The sequence below is a fragment of the Penicillium riverlandense genome (assembly GCF_028828495.1).
Source record: "Penicillium riverlandense strain IBT 135883 chromosome Unknown utg000002l_segment0_segment0, whole genome shotgun sequence".
In the NCBI taxonomy this organism is placed as follows: domain Eukaryota; kingdom Fungi; phylum Ascomycota; class Eurotiomycetes; order Eurotiales; family Aspergillaceae; genus Penicillium; species Penicillium riverlandense.
This window is the reverse complement of record NW_026643195.1, coordinates 1,521,482-1,538,317: the sequence shown is the minus strand read 5'-3', so window position 1 is coordinate 1,538,317 and position 16,836 is coordinate 1,521,482. Positions and strand designations below refer to the sequence as shown.

Below are 16,836 nucleotides of genomic sequence, written 5' to 3'. Positions count from 1 at the left end.
CGTGGTTAGGAAGAAAAAGTAAACACCTAATTTGAAGTAAGAAGCAATGCGCTATTACTGTCACACATTTACAACGGCATATCAACATAGAACTTTGTAGATAGATAATATGAAATTGCCTGAATAAATTGGTCGCTACCATATGCATGAAACAAGCAAAACACCAAGCATCCAAGTAATGCATCACAGAATGCCAGACATGCAAACAAACTCTGTATATCCAGGGTATCAAAAGCAATCAATCAATCATCATCATCCGATATGCTCAACATCTCCAATTCTGTCTGCACAATCTCCTGGAACTCTGCCCGGGACACACCCGTGGCCTTAGCCAGGCGGAACAAGCTCTTGACGCTGGTGCTGATATGCTGTTTGACGCCCACCTCACTGGTGGACTGGTTCTGTGCTTCTTGCTCCAATCTGGCAACGGCACCAGAGCTTTTGGACGAGCTCGACGCTGGTCGTGGGTGGCTCAGTGCCAGAGCTGCTGCATCGCTCGGCATGTTACCCGAGGCGTAGCCATTAGTGCGTGGCATATCCGTCGAGTTCGCCCCGTCCACCTTCCGCCGCAAGAGATTGGAGAGTATGTCCCCATTCAAAGAGGTCGGTCCGACCTCTGGCTGCTCCTCAGTTGGATCATGGTTGTCCATAGCCGGTTGGACGTCTCCATACTGCGAAAAGTACGATGACTCCGACAGACCGGACGGCCGTTGCGTTGATGATCCTCCCGCCGCCGAGGAGTGTGGACCAGGCGTTCGCCCCGGAGTCGCATCATACTGGGCCCAATAATCGTCGTCGTCGTCGTCCTCCTCGACCTTCTTTCCCTCCTGCTGCGGTTGGGGTCCGTCACGCTCAGCGGCGCTAATCGCATCTTCCATGAGCTGCTCTCTAGCCTGGACATTTGCCTCCCCGATTGACGAGGCCCATGTTCTCTCGTCTGCGGCGGGCCCTTCGCGCGGAAGCAGTTCCGCAACCCGCCAGCCAGGGCCGCCCCCTTGCTCGTCGGTTGAACACCAGAGATAGATAACCGCTAGGCTGTATTCCGGGAGCACGAGCAAAGCCCGGAGCGTCTCGTCGTCGACGCGCTTATAGCTCACGGGGATATCATCGGAGAGCTCGATCTCACCCGAGACCGGGTGGGGTTCGAAGACGGTGCCGTCGACGATGCGCTGAAGGCGCTCGGCCTTGTCTGCATCCCAACATAGGAGCTGGAGCCAGGATTCTGTGGAGGAGGTCGCGACCGAGGTGAGGATCTGGACGCGTTGACGCAGGATCGGAGACAGCAGTGGGAGCAGTGCCGGTGGGGGGAGTGGCGAGACAAAGGCCGTGGGAAGACAGGCGAGCAAGGGAGGGAGCAAGGCCCGGGAATCAGGGGGACTGATGAGCTCAACCATAGTAGGCGTGCAGATCGTTAACTATGGGGCCAGAGGAAGGGGTGTGGCAAGTAGAGAATGGAGCAGGACGGAGTGAGAAGCCATTATTATTTCAGGCGGGACCGATCCCTTCGCCCGAACAAAGGCGTGGGGCAAGGAGGGAAAAGAGCTTGGGCGGTGGTTCCATGGGTATTAAGTAAACAATGGTTAGGGCTAGGCCTGTTTCAGGCGAGGAGTATGAGAAGATCATAACAATGATAAACAGTTGGAGTCAAAGAATGATTCTCAAAACCTGAGTTCGAGAGAAATGATCACGGAATCAGGGAAAGATGGTTCTGTCGGTATCGGTCGGATTCCATCTCCGGGATGGTCTCGTTGACAATGTGCAACCTCCCCTAGACAGACTCATTTCCAACCAAACACCGCCGGCATGGCTGACCTCGACAAGGACACATCCATTACTATTGCGCCTGCAGTGATGATGGGCAAAGAAGCAGAGGTCCCAGCCAACTCGGATGCAATTCCCCTCGAGATCGGGGCGGAGTGGGCTGCCCTGGAGAAGCAGGTCCGGTGGAAGGTCGACATTCGTCTCTGCACCATTGCAGGACTCCTCTGCAGTCTCAATCTGCTAGACTCGGGAATATTGTCATCGGCCGCGGTGACAAGTATGCTCGAAGATCTCGACCTGAATCAAGGAAATCGGTACTCCGTGTCCATCTTCATCTTCACAATCGCCAGCGTCATCTTCCAGCTGCCGTGTACCCTGGCAGTCCGCTTCGTTGGACCCCGGGCCTGGTTCGCAATAATTACATTTGCGTTTGGACTGCTCACCCTGTGCACGGCGTTCATCCACACCTGGCGCCAGATGATCGCCCTGCGCGTCCTTCTGGGCATTGCCATGTCCGGCATTTACCCGGGCCTGACCTATCTCATCAGCGCGTGGTACCCGCGGCGGGAGCAGCAGCTTCGGTTTGCCTTTGTCCAGTCCGGCGAGGTACTCGTCTTGGCTACAGGGAATCTGGTCAACTTCGGCCTCAACCACTTGGACGGCAAGGCGGGTTTGGCAGGGTGGAGGTGGATGTACATCGTCCAAGGGTCGATCAGCTGTTTACTGGGGATTCTGACCTACTGGTGGATGGTGGACTTCCCGGAAAATGCCCAGCGCAGCTTCTGCTTCCTCTCGGACCGCGAAGTGCGTGTGGCGGCGCGCCGGATCCAGGATGATCGAGCCGACCTCGTTCCGGAGCCGTTCGCATGGCGCACTGTCCTGGCCAATTTCACCGATCCCAAGATCTATGGGTTCTCGGTCATGTTCTTCTTGCTCAACATGATCTCGACGTGTCTGTCGTACTTTCTCCCCATCATTCTTGAGTCGGGCATGGGATTTTCGTCCAATAAGTCCATCCTTCTCTCGACGCCAGTAAGTCAGAACCCTCTCCAAATACGTTCAGACCGTATTGATGCTCTGCCAGCCCTACTATTACGCTGTAATTCCGGTCATTCTCACGTCCTTGATCGGGGATATCTACCGCATCCGAGGTCCGCTAATCATATTCAACGCGATTGTGCTCATCGCCGGATTTCTGATGTTCGGCCTCCCCGTCTCAACGCAAGTGACGGTGCGGTACATTGGGACCTTTCTTGCTACCGGAGCCTACGTCTCTAACTGGGCGGCGCTGAATGCCTTTCAAGCCAACAACATCGTTGGCCAATGGAAGCGTGCAGCCACCGCCGCAGCAGTAACTGCATGCAATGGGCTAGGCGGCGTGGCAGGCAGCTTTATCGTGCGTCAGAATGAGGCTCCGGAGTATCTGACTGCGGTGTGGGTGTCTATCGGGTGAGCCTTGCATCTTTTGAGAGTTTACGCATATACTGACTGCAGTCAGCTCCCATATCCTCATGATCTTACTTGTGGGTACCTTTTCATTGTACTTTTACATTGCCAATCAACAGCAAAAACGAGGGCTCAAAACGCTGGAGGGCGTGGTATGTTTCATTTCCCTTTCTTTCTGACTGGACCACACTGACGATGAGAACAGCCCGGATTCAGATACACTTACTAGCAAGCTTGTCTGGTCAGTGACTCCCACGAACCGACGATTTACGCAGCGACATACAATATAACGAAGATACCCACTACTCTTCCTTCTAAACAAAACTCTTTTTCTATTAAGTTTATATCGATTAGTTTATGTATACTCCTTGCTCACACTAATCCACTTTTCTGCATCCTTCATCTCGTCCGCAAAAATAGACCACCTCTGATCCTCAAGATCCGCCAACGACGCCGGCACACTACGCGAACTGAGCGGCCACTGCCCCATATCCTGACTATAACGAGCAAGCTCATCCCGGCTCTCGCTGCTGCTGCTGCTGCTGCTGGTGGTGGTGGTGGTGCTGGTAGTATTATCATGAGGGCGGCGCGTTTGCGTAGAGTGCATATACCAGCGCTGGCACTCGCGCTCTCGGTCTGTGCCGAAGAAAAACAGTTTAAGCAAATTTCGTGGTAGTAGCCTGGTGATGAGCGGCCAGATTGTGATTAGACATGCGGCGATGACGAGAACGCCACTCTCGACTTGGCTGAGGATACCGAGTTCGACGGAGTACCAGGTTAAGTCCCCTTCTGCTAGGACGGTGCACATGTAGTAGTTTACCATGCGAAGGATACTCGCCACGGTGCCCCTATCATTAGTTAGTATAACCGTCGCAATCGATAATTGATGATGACCACAAGAGAACGAGAAAACTCACAGTCCACCCAGCAAAAACACGGCCGTCAGCGCCATCTTCTGCGCCCTCGGCGCGTGCAGCTTCCACACAAAGGGTATGGGCATGATTAGTATCAAAATGCCTGTTAAGACATTCGGCGGCGACACGAAGCGGTACAGCACCTGTTGAACGAAACATGTTCCATTGCGAATGGTCTTGTCCCAGACATAAGGGACGGGCTTGCACTGGAAAATAATAGTAAAGAGAACGACAATTCCATGCACTAGGACCAAAGTCCCGACTACATAGGCGAAGATCTGGAAGCGGCGCACGCTGAAGATCCGTACGTAGAAGAGCAAGAGAGAGACTTTGGCGGACGTTACTGCGAAAGGGAAGTCGAGGATTTCGATGGCAAAGTATCCCTTTTGTAGTGGGTTAGTTATGAGTGCCCACAGCACCTGTCTTCTGAGAGTTGTACGTACCTTTCTTAGAAGGAGGAGATCTTGTGGTGCTGTAGAGATGATATAATCGACATGGTAGCCCAGACCGGCGATTTTGACCACTTCACAGGACAGATTAGCATGATGCTCTCCGTTGAAGAAAAAGCTGTGCATACAAACGATGAAAATGACCGTCTTAGCTATATTGGCAGCCTATGCGCCCCAAAATTAGCATCCACCAGCTGCGGCGTCATCCGAGGTCAACACTCACCAGTGCGACCAAAATTAGGTAGTCATCAAGCCCACAGCGCATCTGCTGCATATACCGCGTATAGAAGCGCGCGGCGACAATGAGAATCTGCACGGCGGCAAGCGCCGCACACACGCCTATCAAGTCATCGCCTTGGTAGGGACGCTCTCCCATAGTGAGTCGAGGCGATGGCCTGCTTCCACATCGGAGGAATATGTTATAAGGTACGTAAATAGATAGGTTGAGGCCTCTCGGCATCGTAAAACCCTGGCCTTTCAGAATTATTCTGTGCAGGACAAGCTCCCTTTTCATATATGCAGCCACTTCTCCAAGACACCCCACTGACCAGTGGGGTCCCGACCCGAAATTCCAAATGTCAATGGTTTGGATAGCCATCGAAACCTAAGATTCGGGATGGACCGGCGATCTAGGTCGGTGATTCCCGAAAACACAGCTTCTCCACGTAACCGAGTGCCGGCGAACCACGAAGCAAACTACTATCTGAGAATCTCATTGATCTGCGCAGGAATTAAGGTTGACCCACACGGCAGGAAGCACGCATCTGCCCCGCCGAAACAACCCGAAAAGGGTAGAGTCTTGACATCATGCCTAGCCAAGCGAGGCGTTTGCCTTTCTCCTCACGGCAGATATACCCGCGTGGGGCCTTCGTAACTTGATTTGACATGGTACCACATCCTCGGGCACACCGGAGGCTTGATGCATGATATTCGCATGAACTCGCGTATCTCGGTTACCTGTTTCGTCCGCCATCGCCAAGGGCCGCAGCCGTCCATCGGGGGTTCAGTGGGAGGGGAACTTAGGAAAGCTCCTTCCACAACGCTTATGCTTGTGGCAAACGCTACCCTTAAGCTTCGCTGAGCGTTCGTCCGATGAACCGTTCTTGCTATTCTAGACAATCGGCCGATCTCCATGACCGAGGTCCCCGGTTCGATTCGGATTTCTCTACTTTTCAGGTGTGGGGCCGAAAGGTTGTTGTTGGAAACTTCACCCTCTCTCCCCCTACCCAACAGATTGTAGGTAGTCGGCTGCGTTGGTCGAGCCTTTCTTGGTGTTGAAGTTATAGCCCCCTTCTGCGGCGGGACTATTTTGAATTTTAGTTCATCATAGACTACAAGCGTCGAGTGAATTGGGAGATTAGGTACATGCACAAAATACAATTATGTAGACGAAGGAGAAAAGGGTATATGCAAGTGAAAACGCTGGACAGGGCGGTCGCAGTATGGGCAGCCGGGGAGATAACGGGGGTAAACGCCTAAAAGGTCCCAAAAACGGCCTAGGCGACCCGGTCTTTCTGTTCCAGCTTTCCCACCAGCCGCTTCATGCCTGTCCATTCCTCGGCGGGTACCTCGTCTGGAAGGCCGCCAAGGCCCTTACCGACTTCGAAAACGGTCACAACGCCATCCAGCCCTCCAGTCGCCAGGCGACGGCCCTCCCGCTCTTCCCAGGCAATCTTGTTCAAGCTGCGGGACAAGATGCCGCCGCGGCCGCGGGTCGGAGTCGTCCGCACGACGGGGACTTCTGTATCGGTGTACAGGTCCCACACTTCGACGTTGCCGCCCCCGTCAACGAGAGAGAATACGCCTGGTTTATGCGGGGACCAGCGCGCATCGTAGACAACGTCTTCACGCGTGATATCCAGAATAGGAGAGACGACTTGTGGGTCTGCCGTGCCGGATGTCGCAGACGCGGTTGTCGCTGGAGGGCGGACCCGCCAGAGCTTCACGCTCCAGTCTAGACTGGAGCTTAGCATCAAGTCGCCGAGGTCCACGGGTCCACGGGCGGGATGGAATGCGGTGGACATAATCGGTGCCGCATGCCCGCGATAGGCCAGGCGGTGGTCAGTGCCGGCCTTGGCCCCTGCGCGATCGTACCGGTGGCATGGATAGATCCCTCCTTCTTCGGTACCCACAATGAAAAACGTTGGATCAGACTGTGGGAACGACATGGTCGTCGGAGCAAGATCCTCTGTCTTGGATGGTGGAGGCGTGGTCAATTCCAAATATTCCTGGGGCTGCGAAAGCATGTCCACCGTCCAACCACAGACCACGCCGTCGGTGGAGGCGGTTATGATATTGTGCGCGTTTTGCGTGCCAACGATCGAGATACTGTAGACGGGATGGGTATGGCCAGACCCTGTTAGCGGAGTCTTCTGAACGGGGGCGCCTCCGCCTGCACGAGACGACCGAGTGTCCCATAGAAGCACCTGGCCCGAGTACGACCCGCCCACAATCAGGTTGGGATGGAAAGGAGAGAATTTGGCTGAGAGAATATCGGACGTGGAGTGGAACACGTATTCCGGTCGAGAGTGCAGATGTTGATTCCAAACCTGGACGAGGCCATCGGGTTCATGGGGTGCAGACGGGTTCTTGGTATATGCAGCCAGCACGAGCTCAGGGAACTACAACAAAATTAGTATTTGAGAAGAACGGATATCACAGAGGGACTCACCTTGGGAGAGAAGCTGAGGTCGCTGACCATGCGCTTCTTGCTCCATCGCTCGTCCCAGAACTGGCAAACCTCTTTGATGCCTCTCCTCTTCTTCCCAGTCTCTTCGTCTTCTTCCAAATCTCCATCCACGCCACCCAGCTCATAGTCCGCCAGCACATCGTATTCCTCATCCAGAGCCCGCTCAATGACCTTAGCGGACCGCTCCACAAAGTCCAGGAAATCATCCGAGGAAGTCACCGCCTTCAGCTCATCCTCCTCGAGTGTTCGTAGAGGGTATCGTAGTTGTGTGGATTGGACAGCCGTAGAATCATCTCCAGTCTGGTTGGTGGCTTGCAGTTCCTCCTCAATCTCCGTCCGCAACTTCTGTCGGATCTCCTCGTCCCGCTCCCGCTCCCGGCGGCTGAGTCGTTTGCTCGACCGCTTAGTCCCTGCGGCGTCTTCGTCATCCGAGGCCACGGAGCCATCTTGAGATTCAGCTGAAGGGTCTGACAAGTCTGTTTGCACAGCCTTGCTGTATGTGACCACCTCCGGTTTGGGCTCAGGGGGTTGCGGGGCTGAGGCTTCGGGCACGGAAGAGGTGTACGGCTCCTCCCCAACGGTCTGCACGGCGATGGATTGAGATTGCGGTCGCGATGAAGGCACATAGGATGACTCGGCGTTCTCGCCGCTCAGCTGGCTGGCGCTGAGTATGGAGTTTGGCCGGCTTCCTCTGCGGGACTGGGTTTCGGCGCCGTGGCTGATGGATGCCGACCCCGGGCGGTCCACTAGACGGGAGATCAGGTCGTCAAGCTCGGCTCTATTGTCTGACCGGCCGGGTATTGGCGACGCAATCTACATCAACCGGATATTAGAACCCGACGGAGCTGGACACGGTGCATGAGCATACCTCTGAAGCATCGCCGACGCTGTTGCGGGTGTTGGTGAACTCCTTCTGGCGCAGCTCGCGCTGCTTCTTCAGCTCAGCAAGCTTAGCCCGCTTGGCGAGGATCTCATTTTTGCGCTGCTGCATGGACGACATCGTTGGGGCTGGGCCGTGTCTCTGCGCCGTGTTGATGCTGTCTTTATTTACAGGCGATGACATAAGCAACGGGCCGACCGGAAAAACTCGCGCAGAAAAGGGACTGAACCGCATCTTCTTCTCGCCCGGAACTCGCTGCCATTGACGCTCGACACTTGCGGATTCCCCCTTTCTGTCTTGTTTGACGTATCCCCTCATTTGTGTCTTTCTCCAGAGTCTCGCAGCAACATGGCCAGCCAGGGTGTCAACGTGAGTTTTACCCGGCCGAGGGTGACCGGCCCTTTGAATCAGGAACTGGTGGTTAACTAACATTCAATCCTGTCTGCAGGTCCTCCGCTACTCGGCTCTCGTGGCCGGTCTCGTCTACGGAGTCTACCACCAGTCGTCCCTCAACTCGACGGCGAAGCGCGCAGAAATCGAGCACGAATACGCACGCAAGGAGCGCCTGATCGAGCAGGCCAAGGCCGAGTGGAAGAAGAAGACCATGCCCCAGGAGACCAAGCCACAAGCCAGCGGATGTACGTACTCTCCCATTGAACCTTTCGTTCTATCTTGAGTTGGTCAAGAATCCAGACTAATGCAGCACAGTGATCACGAACTTCGAGGACCCCAATTTCGACCTCGAGGCATTCTTGAAGGCCAAGGCTGAGTCGTCTTAGAGTGGAACGAGAGAGGAATGTTTACGCAATGATCTCTTTGCGGAAATCGCACCTCGCCCCAGGGTATTAAGAATCGGATCGGCTCCATTTTGTGTACGATTGTTTGGGTCTGTCTAATGTGGCCCCCCGAGTCGTGTGGCATTGCAAGCGAAAGACGGGATGATTTTGTTTTTTTTTATGTTTTGTTCTCATTTGTCTTAGACGTTTTGTTCTCTCTCTCTCCGGAGTCTTGTACATACCCTGGGCTGTCGTGCGTCTGTACACTACAGTTGGACCACAAGAAAGAGCAAAAAGATCGCGTTTGTGCATTGCGGCATTTCTCTCGGTCCCAGAGCCAGTGGTGGCTTTGATCCTGTCTGCCCTTGGATGGCGGACCGGAGGACTGGTCATTCTCGTAATCTCGTAACGGGGAGTTGAATCGCTTGAGCGGATAGTTCTCTCTTCTTTTCAGCTTCCGCGGCCCCCCAGCATGCCCATGGCCTCCTGGATGCGATTAATTGACTGGGTATCGGTGACAGCTGTAGGAATTGGTTTGGGATGCAATAATTCAGCCTCGGCGTCCCAGGTCCATCCCACCCCCGTGAACTTTTGTATGATACTCGGGTCGCCCTTCGCAGCGGCTTGCTCGTCCAGACCCAGGTAGTTTGCGGCGACCGCGGGCCGGATTGCCTCGTAGGAAGTGCTCACAGCGATCAAAGTCTTGTCTTGGAAAAAGCCTGGCAGGAGCTAGTGAGCAGATTGCCAAAAAGAAAGTCAATCGGGAAGACACACTCTCATATCGGCGCACTAACGGCTGCAGTGTCTTCGGCCACGGTAAATCTCGAAGGATGTGGTAGACCTGGGCATGCTGGTTTTGCCAGAGAGCTCGAAGAAGAGTCAGGCAGTTCTGGAGAGAAGGATCCTGACTCCGCAGGGTCTCTGGCATCCGTTGTGTCAAGGCACGCGCTTCTGGTCTAGAGGCCAAATACTTTTAGTGATTCGATCTGCAGAGAGCTTGAAATGAGCACTAACACTTGGTCGGTGAGCAGATGGACGATGAAAAAGCTCGAGTAGAACAAGCTCAGCATGTGCGGATCTGTCCTGCTGGTCTCTAGGCTGCCGGGACCCGCAGCCGAGAGACAGGCCTCAGATTCATAGTGCGACAGGGTCTCGAAGAGCTGGGAGGGAGAGAGGTTGGAGGTAGTCAGGTTGTCGAGCTGGGCTGTGGACAGGCGAGGGAGGCCCATGTTGTTGTGGTGATACTCAAGGGAAGAAGAAACAAGCCAGTGACGGTGCGGGGAGATCTGGTCGTGCCAAGACCCAAAGAGACCACCTTCACACCTTCACCTTCTTCCCTTCTACTCACTCATCCACCAACCACAACACCCGTCTCTCGCGCCCCTCTCCATCAATTGGTTCGTGTGAGAGTGTCGACATTCTGTTGGATGCTGTGTCCATTGCATTGATCTGTTTTTGGCTCCTTTTTTCTCTCGGCCATTATGGCCCATCCTGCGCTTGATGTACTGCTGAAGGGCAGCTCCGGCCGGAGCACCCGCGGTCTGCTGCGCATCATCATTCTCTGTACAATTGCTGCGGCCGCCGTGTCCAGCCGACTGTTCAGTGTCATCCGTATGTTTTGGTCCATCGTCGTTTATTGCTCCATTGGTTCTGACGTGACTTCCAGGCTTCGAAAGTATCATTCACGAATGTATGCTACTTCCCCTGACCAACGCTGCCCAAGAACCACCCAATTAATGTTTTCCCAGTCGATCCGTGGTTTAACTTCCGTGCAACAAAATATTTGGTCCAAAATGGCTTCTACAGCTTCTGGGATTGGTTTGATGACCGTGGGTTTTCTCCCCCGTCCTCGAGCTTGCGCGTCATCACCACAGGTGGGCTGACTTGACTAGGAACCTGGCACCCTCTGGGCCGTGTCACCGGTGGCACACTGTACCCCGGACTGATGGTGACCAGCGGCGTGATCTACCATGTTCTGCGGTTCCTGACCTTTCCCGTCGACATTCGCAACATTTGCGTGCTCCTCGCCCCCGGTTTCTCCGGCCTGACGGCCCTGGCCATGTACCTCCTGACTTCTGAGATGACCACGTCGCCGTCCGCTGGTCTGCTGGCCGCGGCGTTCATGGGCATCACCCCCGGCTATATCTCTCGTTCCGTGGCGGGCAGCTACGATAACGAAGCCATTGCCATCTTCCTGCTAGTGTTTACCTTTTTCCTGTGGATCAAGGCTGTCAAGAACGGCTCGATCATGTGGGGAGCATTGACAGCTCTGTTCTACGGATACATGGTGTCGGCCTGGGGTGGATACGTGTTCATCACCAACCTCATCCCGCTGCACATCTTCGTCCTGCTCTGCATGGGACGCTACAGCTCCCGCCTCTACATCAGCTACACCACATGGTATGCGTTGGGAACTTTGGCCAGCATGCAGATTCCGTTTGTTGGCTTCCTGCCCATTCGAAACAGTGACCACATGTCGGCGCTGGGTGTCTTTGGGCTGATCCAACTCGTGGCCTTTGCGGAATTCGTCCGGGGCTTCCTGCCTGGCAAGCAATTTCAGAAGCTGCTCACTTCTATGGTTCTGATCACCTTTGGCCTTGGATTTGGCATGCTCGTTCTGCTCAGCGTCTCCGGTGTCATTGCCCCGTGGAGTGGTCGTTTCTACTCGCTGTGGGACACCGGATACGCCAAGATCCATATCCCTATCATCGCGTCCGTCTCCGAGCACCAGCCGACCGCCTGGCCCGCCTTCTTTTTCGATCTGAACTTCCTGATATGGCTCTTCCCCGCGGGTGTGTACCTGTGCTTCCAGAAGCTGAAGGATGAGCATGTGTTTGTGGTCATCTACTCGGTGCTTTCCAGCTACTTCGCGGGTGTCATGGTCCGTCTGATGCTAACTCTGACCCCGATTGTGTGTGTTGCGGCTGCATTGGCTCTCTCGGCCATCCTCGACAACTTCCTGGTCATTTCCGCCCCGACTCCTCCCGCCAAAACGGACACCAACAAGTCGGACAAGGCCAAGAAACCCATCGGCATCTACTCGTACTTCTCCAAGACTTTTATGACCTGCTCCGCCATCCTTTACCTGCTCATCTTTGTCGCGCACTGCACCTGGGTCACCTCCAACGCGTATTCGTCTCCATCGGTTGTTCTCGCCAGCAAGCTTCCCGATGGCAGCCAGTACATCATCGACGACTACCGCGAGGCCTACTATTGGCTCCGACAGAACACCCCCGACAACGCCAAGATCATGTCCTGGTGGGATTATGGTTACCAAATCGGTGGCATGGCTGACCGTCCCACGCTGGTCGACAACAACACCTGGAACAACACCCATATTGCCACCGTCGGCAAGGCCATGAGCTCACGCGAGGAGGTCAGCTACCCGATCCTGCGGCAACACGACGTCGACTACGTTCTCGTCGTGTTTGGCGGTCTGCTCGGCTACTCGGGCGACGACCTGAACAAGTTCCTGTGGATGGTCCGCATCGCCGAGGGTATCTGGCCGGATGAGGTGAGCGAGCGTGACTTCTTTACCGCTCGCGGTGAGTACCGCGTCGACGACGAAGCCACTCCGACCATGAAGAACAGTCTGATGTACGTCTTTTCTTTCTCTTTTTTCTGATGATCGTCGCTAACCCAATTGACAGGTACAAAATGTCCTACCACAACTACCAGAACCTCTTCCCACCCGGCCAAGCCGCCGACCGCGTTCGTGGCACGAAGCTGCCCGTCGACACCCCGCAGCTCAACACGCTCGACGAGGCCTTCACCAGCGAGAACTGGATTATCCGCATCTACAAGGTCAAGGACCTGGACAACTTCGGTCGTGACCACAGCAGCGCTGTTGCCTTTGACAAGGGGCACAAGAAGAAGCGCGCTGCCAAGAAGAAGGGCCCTCGTGTTCTGCGAACCGAGTAAACGGTGCTTCTGATATGTTGTATTATCCGTGTTCTTTACATGTTGTGTTTGTCCGTTTCTGCATGATGTCTTTTCTGGTATGTTGGGTTTTCTAGGTGGATATACTTCGGATCAGCCTATACAATCAATGCCTTGAAAGATACTACTGCCAAAACCAGTAAGGTTGATCGACCCAACACATTGGCGTAACAGAAAGCAAAGTTTGATGTAGCCTCGGTCGCAGTTGCAAGACAATATCTTGGTAGAACCCCCGTTTTAAGCAAAGGCCCAAAGAGAAACGACCAGGAAGAAAGAAAAAGAAATGGAATGGAATCAAGCAAGCGTTGCTTTTCACCCTGAACTGGAAGGTGACTGGCGGAAACTCGGGTGCCCGCGGGTCCCGAAAGCCAAACTCACCATAGATCCAAGGATGAATCGGTGTCGCCGCCTGAGTAAATAAACTTTATTTGTTCCAGACCGAACAGGTCAAGGCGTCAAAGAGGCCCTAGACCAGCTCGTGTCAAGAGGCAATTTTCCTTACTGAGTCTGCTGCTCACCCTTTCACCATGACAGGACTAGCATCGGTTCCTGGAGGTACTAGTTGCACACCCCTCGATCTTAGCCTTGATCTTCTCCAGAAGTTTTGACGGGCACGGTCAGTTACGATGGGATCTGTTTCTGGAGCAATTGTCATTGTAGGTTGAACCTGATCAGTGGAAGGTGGATACTAACCTCGCCCTTCTAGTCTGTTGAATGGAGTCTACTCGGTCTCTCTATCGCCTTGATCCTCGCTCGTCTTTATCTTCGACTACATCTGCAGCAAAAAAAGCTGATCGTCAGTGACTACCTTATTTGCCTTGCATGGCTCAGCGGCACATGGCAAGCCGCCCTTGATATTGAATTGATGAAACTTGGCTGGTTAAATTCAAATTCTACCTGGTCCAATTTCATTTATAATACACAAAGCCCTCCGTTGACGCAAAGAGTGAGCGCACGATATCACAATCTAAGGTGCATAGCTAATCATCTAGCAGATAGCATTCGTCTCGTGGTTCCCACTCTTGTCGACGCAGTATCTCAACAAGGCCGCTCTTCTCTCTTTCTTTTTCACTATCTTCCCGTGCATTTTGCGCTCGTTCTTCTTGTCCCTTTGCGCAGTCACAATCTGTACCGCCTTGTCATACATTGCATCTATCTTATGCGTATCTTTGATTTGTGTCAAAAGCCAGACGAATGGGTACGTGCCATGCCACTTAAATGAGGTTGAAATCACACATCTGACAGAGACTAGGTTTCATTTGGCTTCTTGTGGAATACACAGCTCTCTAATTGCCTGGGTCACTACCTGGGCCCTACACTTCACGACTGACTTGCTGATATTTATTTTGCCCTTCTTTTTTCTACGTCTCCTCCAATTCGACTGGAAGAAGAAACTGGGCTTGTACATTACGTTTGGACTTGCGCTATTTAGCGTAGCCGCCTGTCTCGCTCGCTTTATAGTTGTTATATCGACATACCCAGATGTGCCTATCACCAATGTTGAGCTTTTGTGTGGCCTTGATTCCTACACTGGGCTGATTGTCGCTTGCCTTCCATCTTTGCGGCCATATCTCACTATGAATCGCCCAAATTCATACCAAAGGCCACTCAGGGACGACAGGGATGACAGGAACGATTTCTGCACGCACAACTCCACACAGATGTCCATGGAGTCCGTTCTTGCCTCTCCGTCAAGCGCAAAGCTAGATGGTCAGGGGCCGACATTCCTGAAGTGGCCGTGATAGCTCGAAAAGACTTCATCTTTATGAATTCACTGCATTGAATGATACCATTTGTTGTTGTCAGTAATTCAGCCATGTTGCGCGATAATACGGAACAAATGTCTAATAGTTGGCTATTTTGATCTTCCTTATAATGTGGGTTTCAGCCCAGGGTCCCTAGATGGCCGCGGGCTCGTGCCAGCGTGATGGATGATAAGAAGCCGTTCACAATAATATATCTATAGGTAAATCCTCCCGAGAAATGCCATAACTTGGAAATTCTTTTTTCGAGAGGGAACCCTTCTGGTGAGGATCCTCTTGAGAGGAAACTGGTCATTCGAGACCCTACCGGAGAGCAAAAGCCGGACAAGAACGGATATCTTCGAGATGTTTACTCGAACAAACGTCGTAGAATATGAGTACTCAAGATTCTTGCGATGGAAGATTCTGGCTTCTGCGTGAATGACCTAATGGGGTTCCAGTACGCTCTTCGTGAAGGATAGAGGCTTTTCTGGCATGCTTTGTAGAAACTATCTTACTCATTCATCCTACTCGACGATAAATGCCGACATGCCAAATGAACGAAATCAGGTTGAGACTACAATACAAGGACTATAGGACAGAGAAAAGTGAAAACACACGCGCGCGACTTTTCCGTGATCAGCCACGTTAAAGCTAGCTACTGAGAAAGACATTTTATTGATCAAAGTCTTTCCCAGTAGCTAGAGCTAGGAGGTGGGTTTGCCACACCTTCTCCCTGTTCAGTATCTCTTGACCACCATCTTCCCTCCGGCATCTCCAGAGTCCAGGAGCTCATGTGCGCGACGGATTTCAGTATAATCAAAGACGTACGTCGGCTTGGCATCGTACTCTCCCTTTTCGATCTGTTGAACAATACTCTGCAGAGGAATTTTCGAGAACGGAAATTCGGGCGTGCCGAGCACTTTGCTGTGGAAGAGGCTAAAATGAACACCGGATTTCATCTGCAGCATTGGATTGAAATCTTCGACCGGCTTCAAGCCTCCTAGCCATCCTGCCTGCAACATCCGCCCCCCGGTCTTTGTCAAATTAATAGATTCCAACAGAGCACGGTTCCCCACCAGATTCAGCACCTTATCATACTCGGTTGAGCAGCGTGCATCGAGCCCGGATTCTTCGATGAGTGTCTCCACAGCACCCATCCCCCGCAGCAAGTCGAATCTTTCCTTTCGGCGAGTGGTTGCAGAAACCTTGGCACCCGCATGAGCACCAAGTTTCACAGCGGCCTGCCCAAGGGTGGACGTAGCACCTCGCACCAGCAGCGTTTCGCCCGGCTGAAGGTCGAGGACAGTGAAGAGACACGACCAGACGGTGATGTAAACTTCGGGGATGGCGGCAAGCTGCTCCCACGGCAGCGTCGTCTGTACGGCAATGACATTGGTGGCAGGAATAGCGACAAACTCGCCGTAGCCACCAGGCCGGTTTCTGCCAATGCCGCCCATCACACCGACGACGGTCTCCCCAATGCGGAACTCACTGCCGGGACAAGCGTCGACGACGCCGACGCATTCCAACCCCGTCACGGGGTTCCATTCGTCCCATTCCCCCTTGCGCATATGCATTTCGGCATGGTTTAATCCAAAGGCTTTGACAGCAATGAGGACCTCGCCAGTTCGCACCGTCGGCTTGGGAACTGTTCTGTACTCAAGAACCTCGGGACCGCCAAACTTGCTGATGACGATGGCGTTCATGGTGGCTGACATGTTGCGAGTTCGTTGGGCTGTCCAGATAGGTTTGTGCTATAACTAAGCCTAGCACAATACATGCAAATAGTGCTGAGTGCTAAGAAGATCAGTATGTCATGGTAGAAATGACGGGGATGAGCGTTGTTTAAATATGTTAGTCTTATGCCTCAATGCAGTAAACTGACGAGTGTGGGTTTTATACGCAATCCAGTATTCCAAATTTACGCATCAGACGGATAGTTCGGGTCGTCAATGAACGATTTCAAAGCATCCTTTCAGTACTCCATTAACCCAGAAAAAGCTTATTTCGAGTTCTAGTTCTGGGGGAATGGGCTAGATCTGGTCACATGCAAACCAAACAAATCCTAGCCACTGCGTTTAGACTCGTTTGTTCGGTTTGCTTAGTTTGACGGGGCGGTAAGCAGCCACGGTACAGACACGAGTGCCCAACCACATTCACGCTTCACGACTCCAGTCCCAATGCAGGCGATTGAATCGACCAATGATGCGACGTAATTTTTGACAGGGAGTGTTTGC

General features: G+C 53.3%; 8 protein-coding genes across 8 annotated transcripts; 3 read left to right on the top strand and 5 right to left on the bottom strand.

Moving 5' to 3' along the window:
* Positions 1–242: 242 nt before the first annotated feature.
* Positions 243–1,394, bottom strand: N7474_002922 (uncharacterized protein; the record flags this gene model as incomplete). The annotated part of the gene is made up of 1 exon (XM_057194337.1): positions 243–1,394. The coding sequence occupies one exon, from the start codon at positions 1,392–1,394 to the stop codon at positions 243–245; it is 1,152 nt and encodes a 383-aa protein (XP_057055692.1).
* A 409-nt stretch (positions 1,395–1,803) lies between these two features.
* N7474_002921 (putative MFS transporter) lies at positions 1,804–3,436 on the top strand (the record flags this gene model as incomplete). The annotated part of the gene is made up of 4 exons (XM_057194336.1): positions 1,804–2,793; positions 2,846–3,210; positions 3,260–3,359; positions 3,413–3,436. 4 exons carry the CDS (start codon positions 1,804–1,806, stop codon positions 3,434–3,436), a joined length of 1,479 nt encoding a protein of 492 aa, XP_057055691.1.
* A 126-nt stretch (positions 3,437–3,562) lies between these two features.
* N7474_002920 (uncharacterized protein) lies at positions 3,563–4,946 on the bottom strand (the record flags this gene model as incomplete). Its single annotated transcript, XM_057194335.1, has 3 exons — positions 3,563–4,055; positions 4,125–4,735; positions 4,788–4,946. The coding sequence occupies 3 exons, from the start codon at positions 4,944–4,946 to the stop codon at positions 3,563–3,565; spliced, it is 1,263 nt and encodes a 420-aa protein (XP_057055690.1).
* A 1,120-nt stretch (positions 4,947–6,066) lies between these two features.
* Positions 6,067–8,259, bottom strand: N7474_002919 (uncharacterized protein; the record flags this gene model as incomplete). Its single annotated transcript, XM_057194334.1, has 3 exons — positions 6,067–7,191; positions 7,242–8,072; positions 8,128–8,259. 3 exons carry the CDS (start codon positions 8,257–8,259, stop codon positions 6,067–6,069), a joined length of 2,088 nt encoding a protein of 695 aa, XP_057055689.1.
* A 228-nt stretch (positions 8,260–8,487) lies between these two features.
* Positions 8,488–8,918, top strand: N7474_002918 (ATP synthase subunit e; the record flags this gene model as incomplete). Its single annotated transcript, XM_057194333.1, has 3 exons — positions 8,488–8,508; positions 8,588–8,777; positions 8,848–8,918. 3 exons carry the CDS (start codon positions 8,488–8,490, stop codon positions 8,916–8,918), a joined length of 282 nt encoding a protein of 93 aa, XP_057055688.1.
* Positions 8,919–9,365: 447 nt separating this feature from the next.
* Positions 9,366–10,144, bottom strand: N7474_002917 (CSN8/PSMD8/EIF3K family protein; the record flags this gene model as incomplete). Its single annotated transcript, XM_057194332.1, has 3 exons — positions 9,366–9,634; positions 9,690–9,871; positions 9,930–10,144. The coding sequence occupies 3 exons, from the start codon at positions 10,142–10,144 to the stop codon at positions 9,366–9,368; spliced, it is 666 nt and encodes a 221-aa protein (XP_057055687.1).
* Positions 10,145–10,396: 252 nt separating this feature from the next.
* N7474_002916 (dolichyl-diphosphooligosaccharide--protein glycosyltransferase subunit STT3) lies at positions 10,397–12,836 on the top strand (the record flags this gene model as incomplete). The annotated part of the gene is made up of 5 exons (XM_057194331.1): positions 10,397–10,526; positions 10,582–10,605; positions 10,664–10,744; positions 10,808–12,512; positions 12,566–12,836. The coding sequence occupies 5 exons, from the start codon at positions 10,397–10,399 to the stop codon at positions 12,834–12,836; spliced, it is 2,211 nt and encodes a 736-aa protein (XP_057055686.1).
* A 2,500-nt stretch (positions 12,837–15,336) lies between these two features.
* N7474_002915 (uncharacterized protein) lies at positions 15,337–16,317 on the bottom strand (the record flags this gene model as incomplete). Its single annotated transcript, XM_057194330.1, has 1 exon — positions 15,337–16,317. One exon carries the CDS (start codon positions 16,315–16,317, stop codon positions 15,337–15,339), a length of 981 nt encoding a protein of 326 aa, XP_057055685.1.
* Positions 16,318–16,836: the final 519 nt, after the last annotated feature.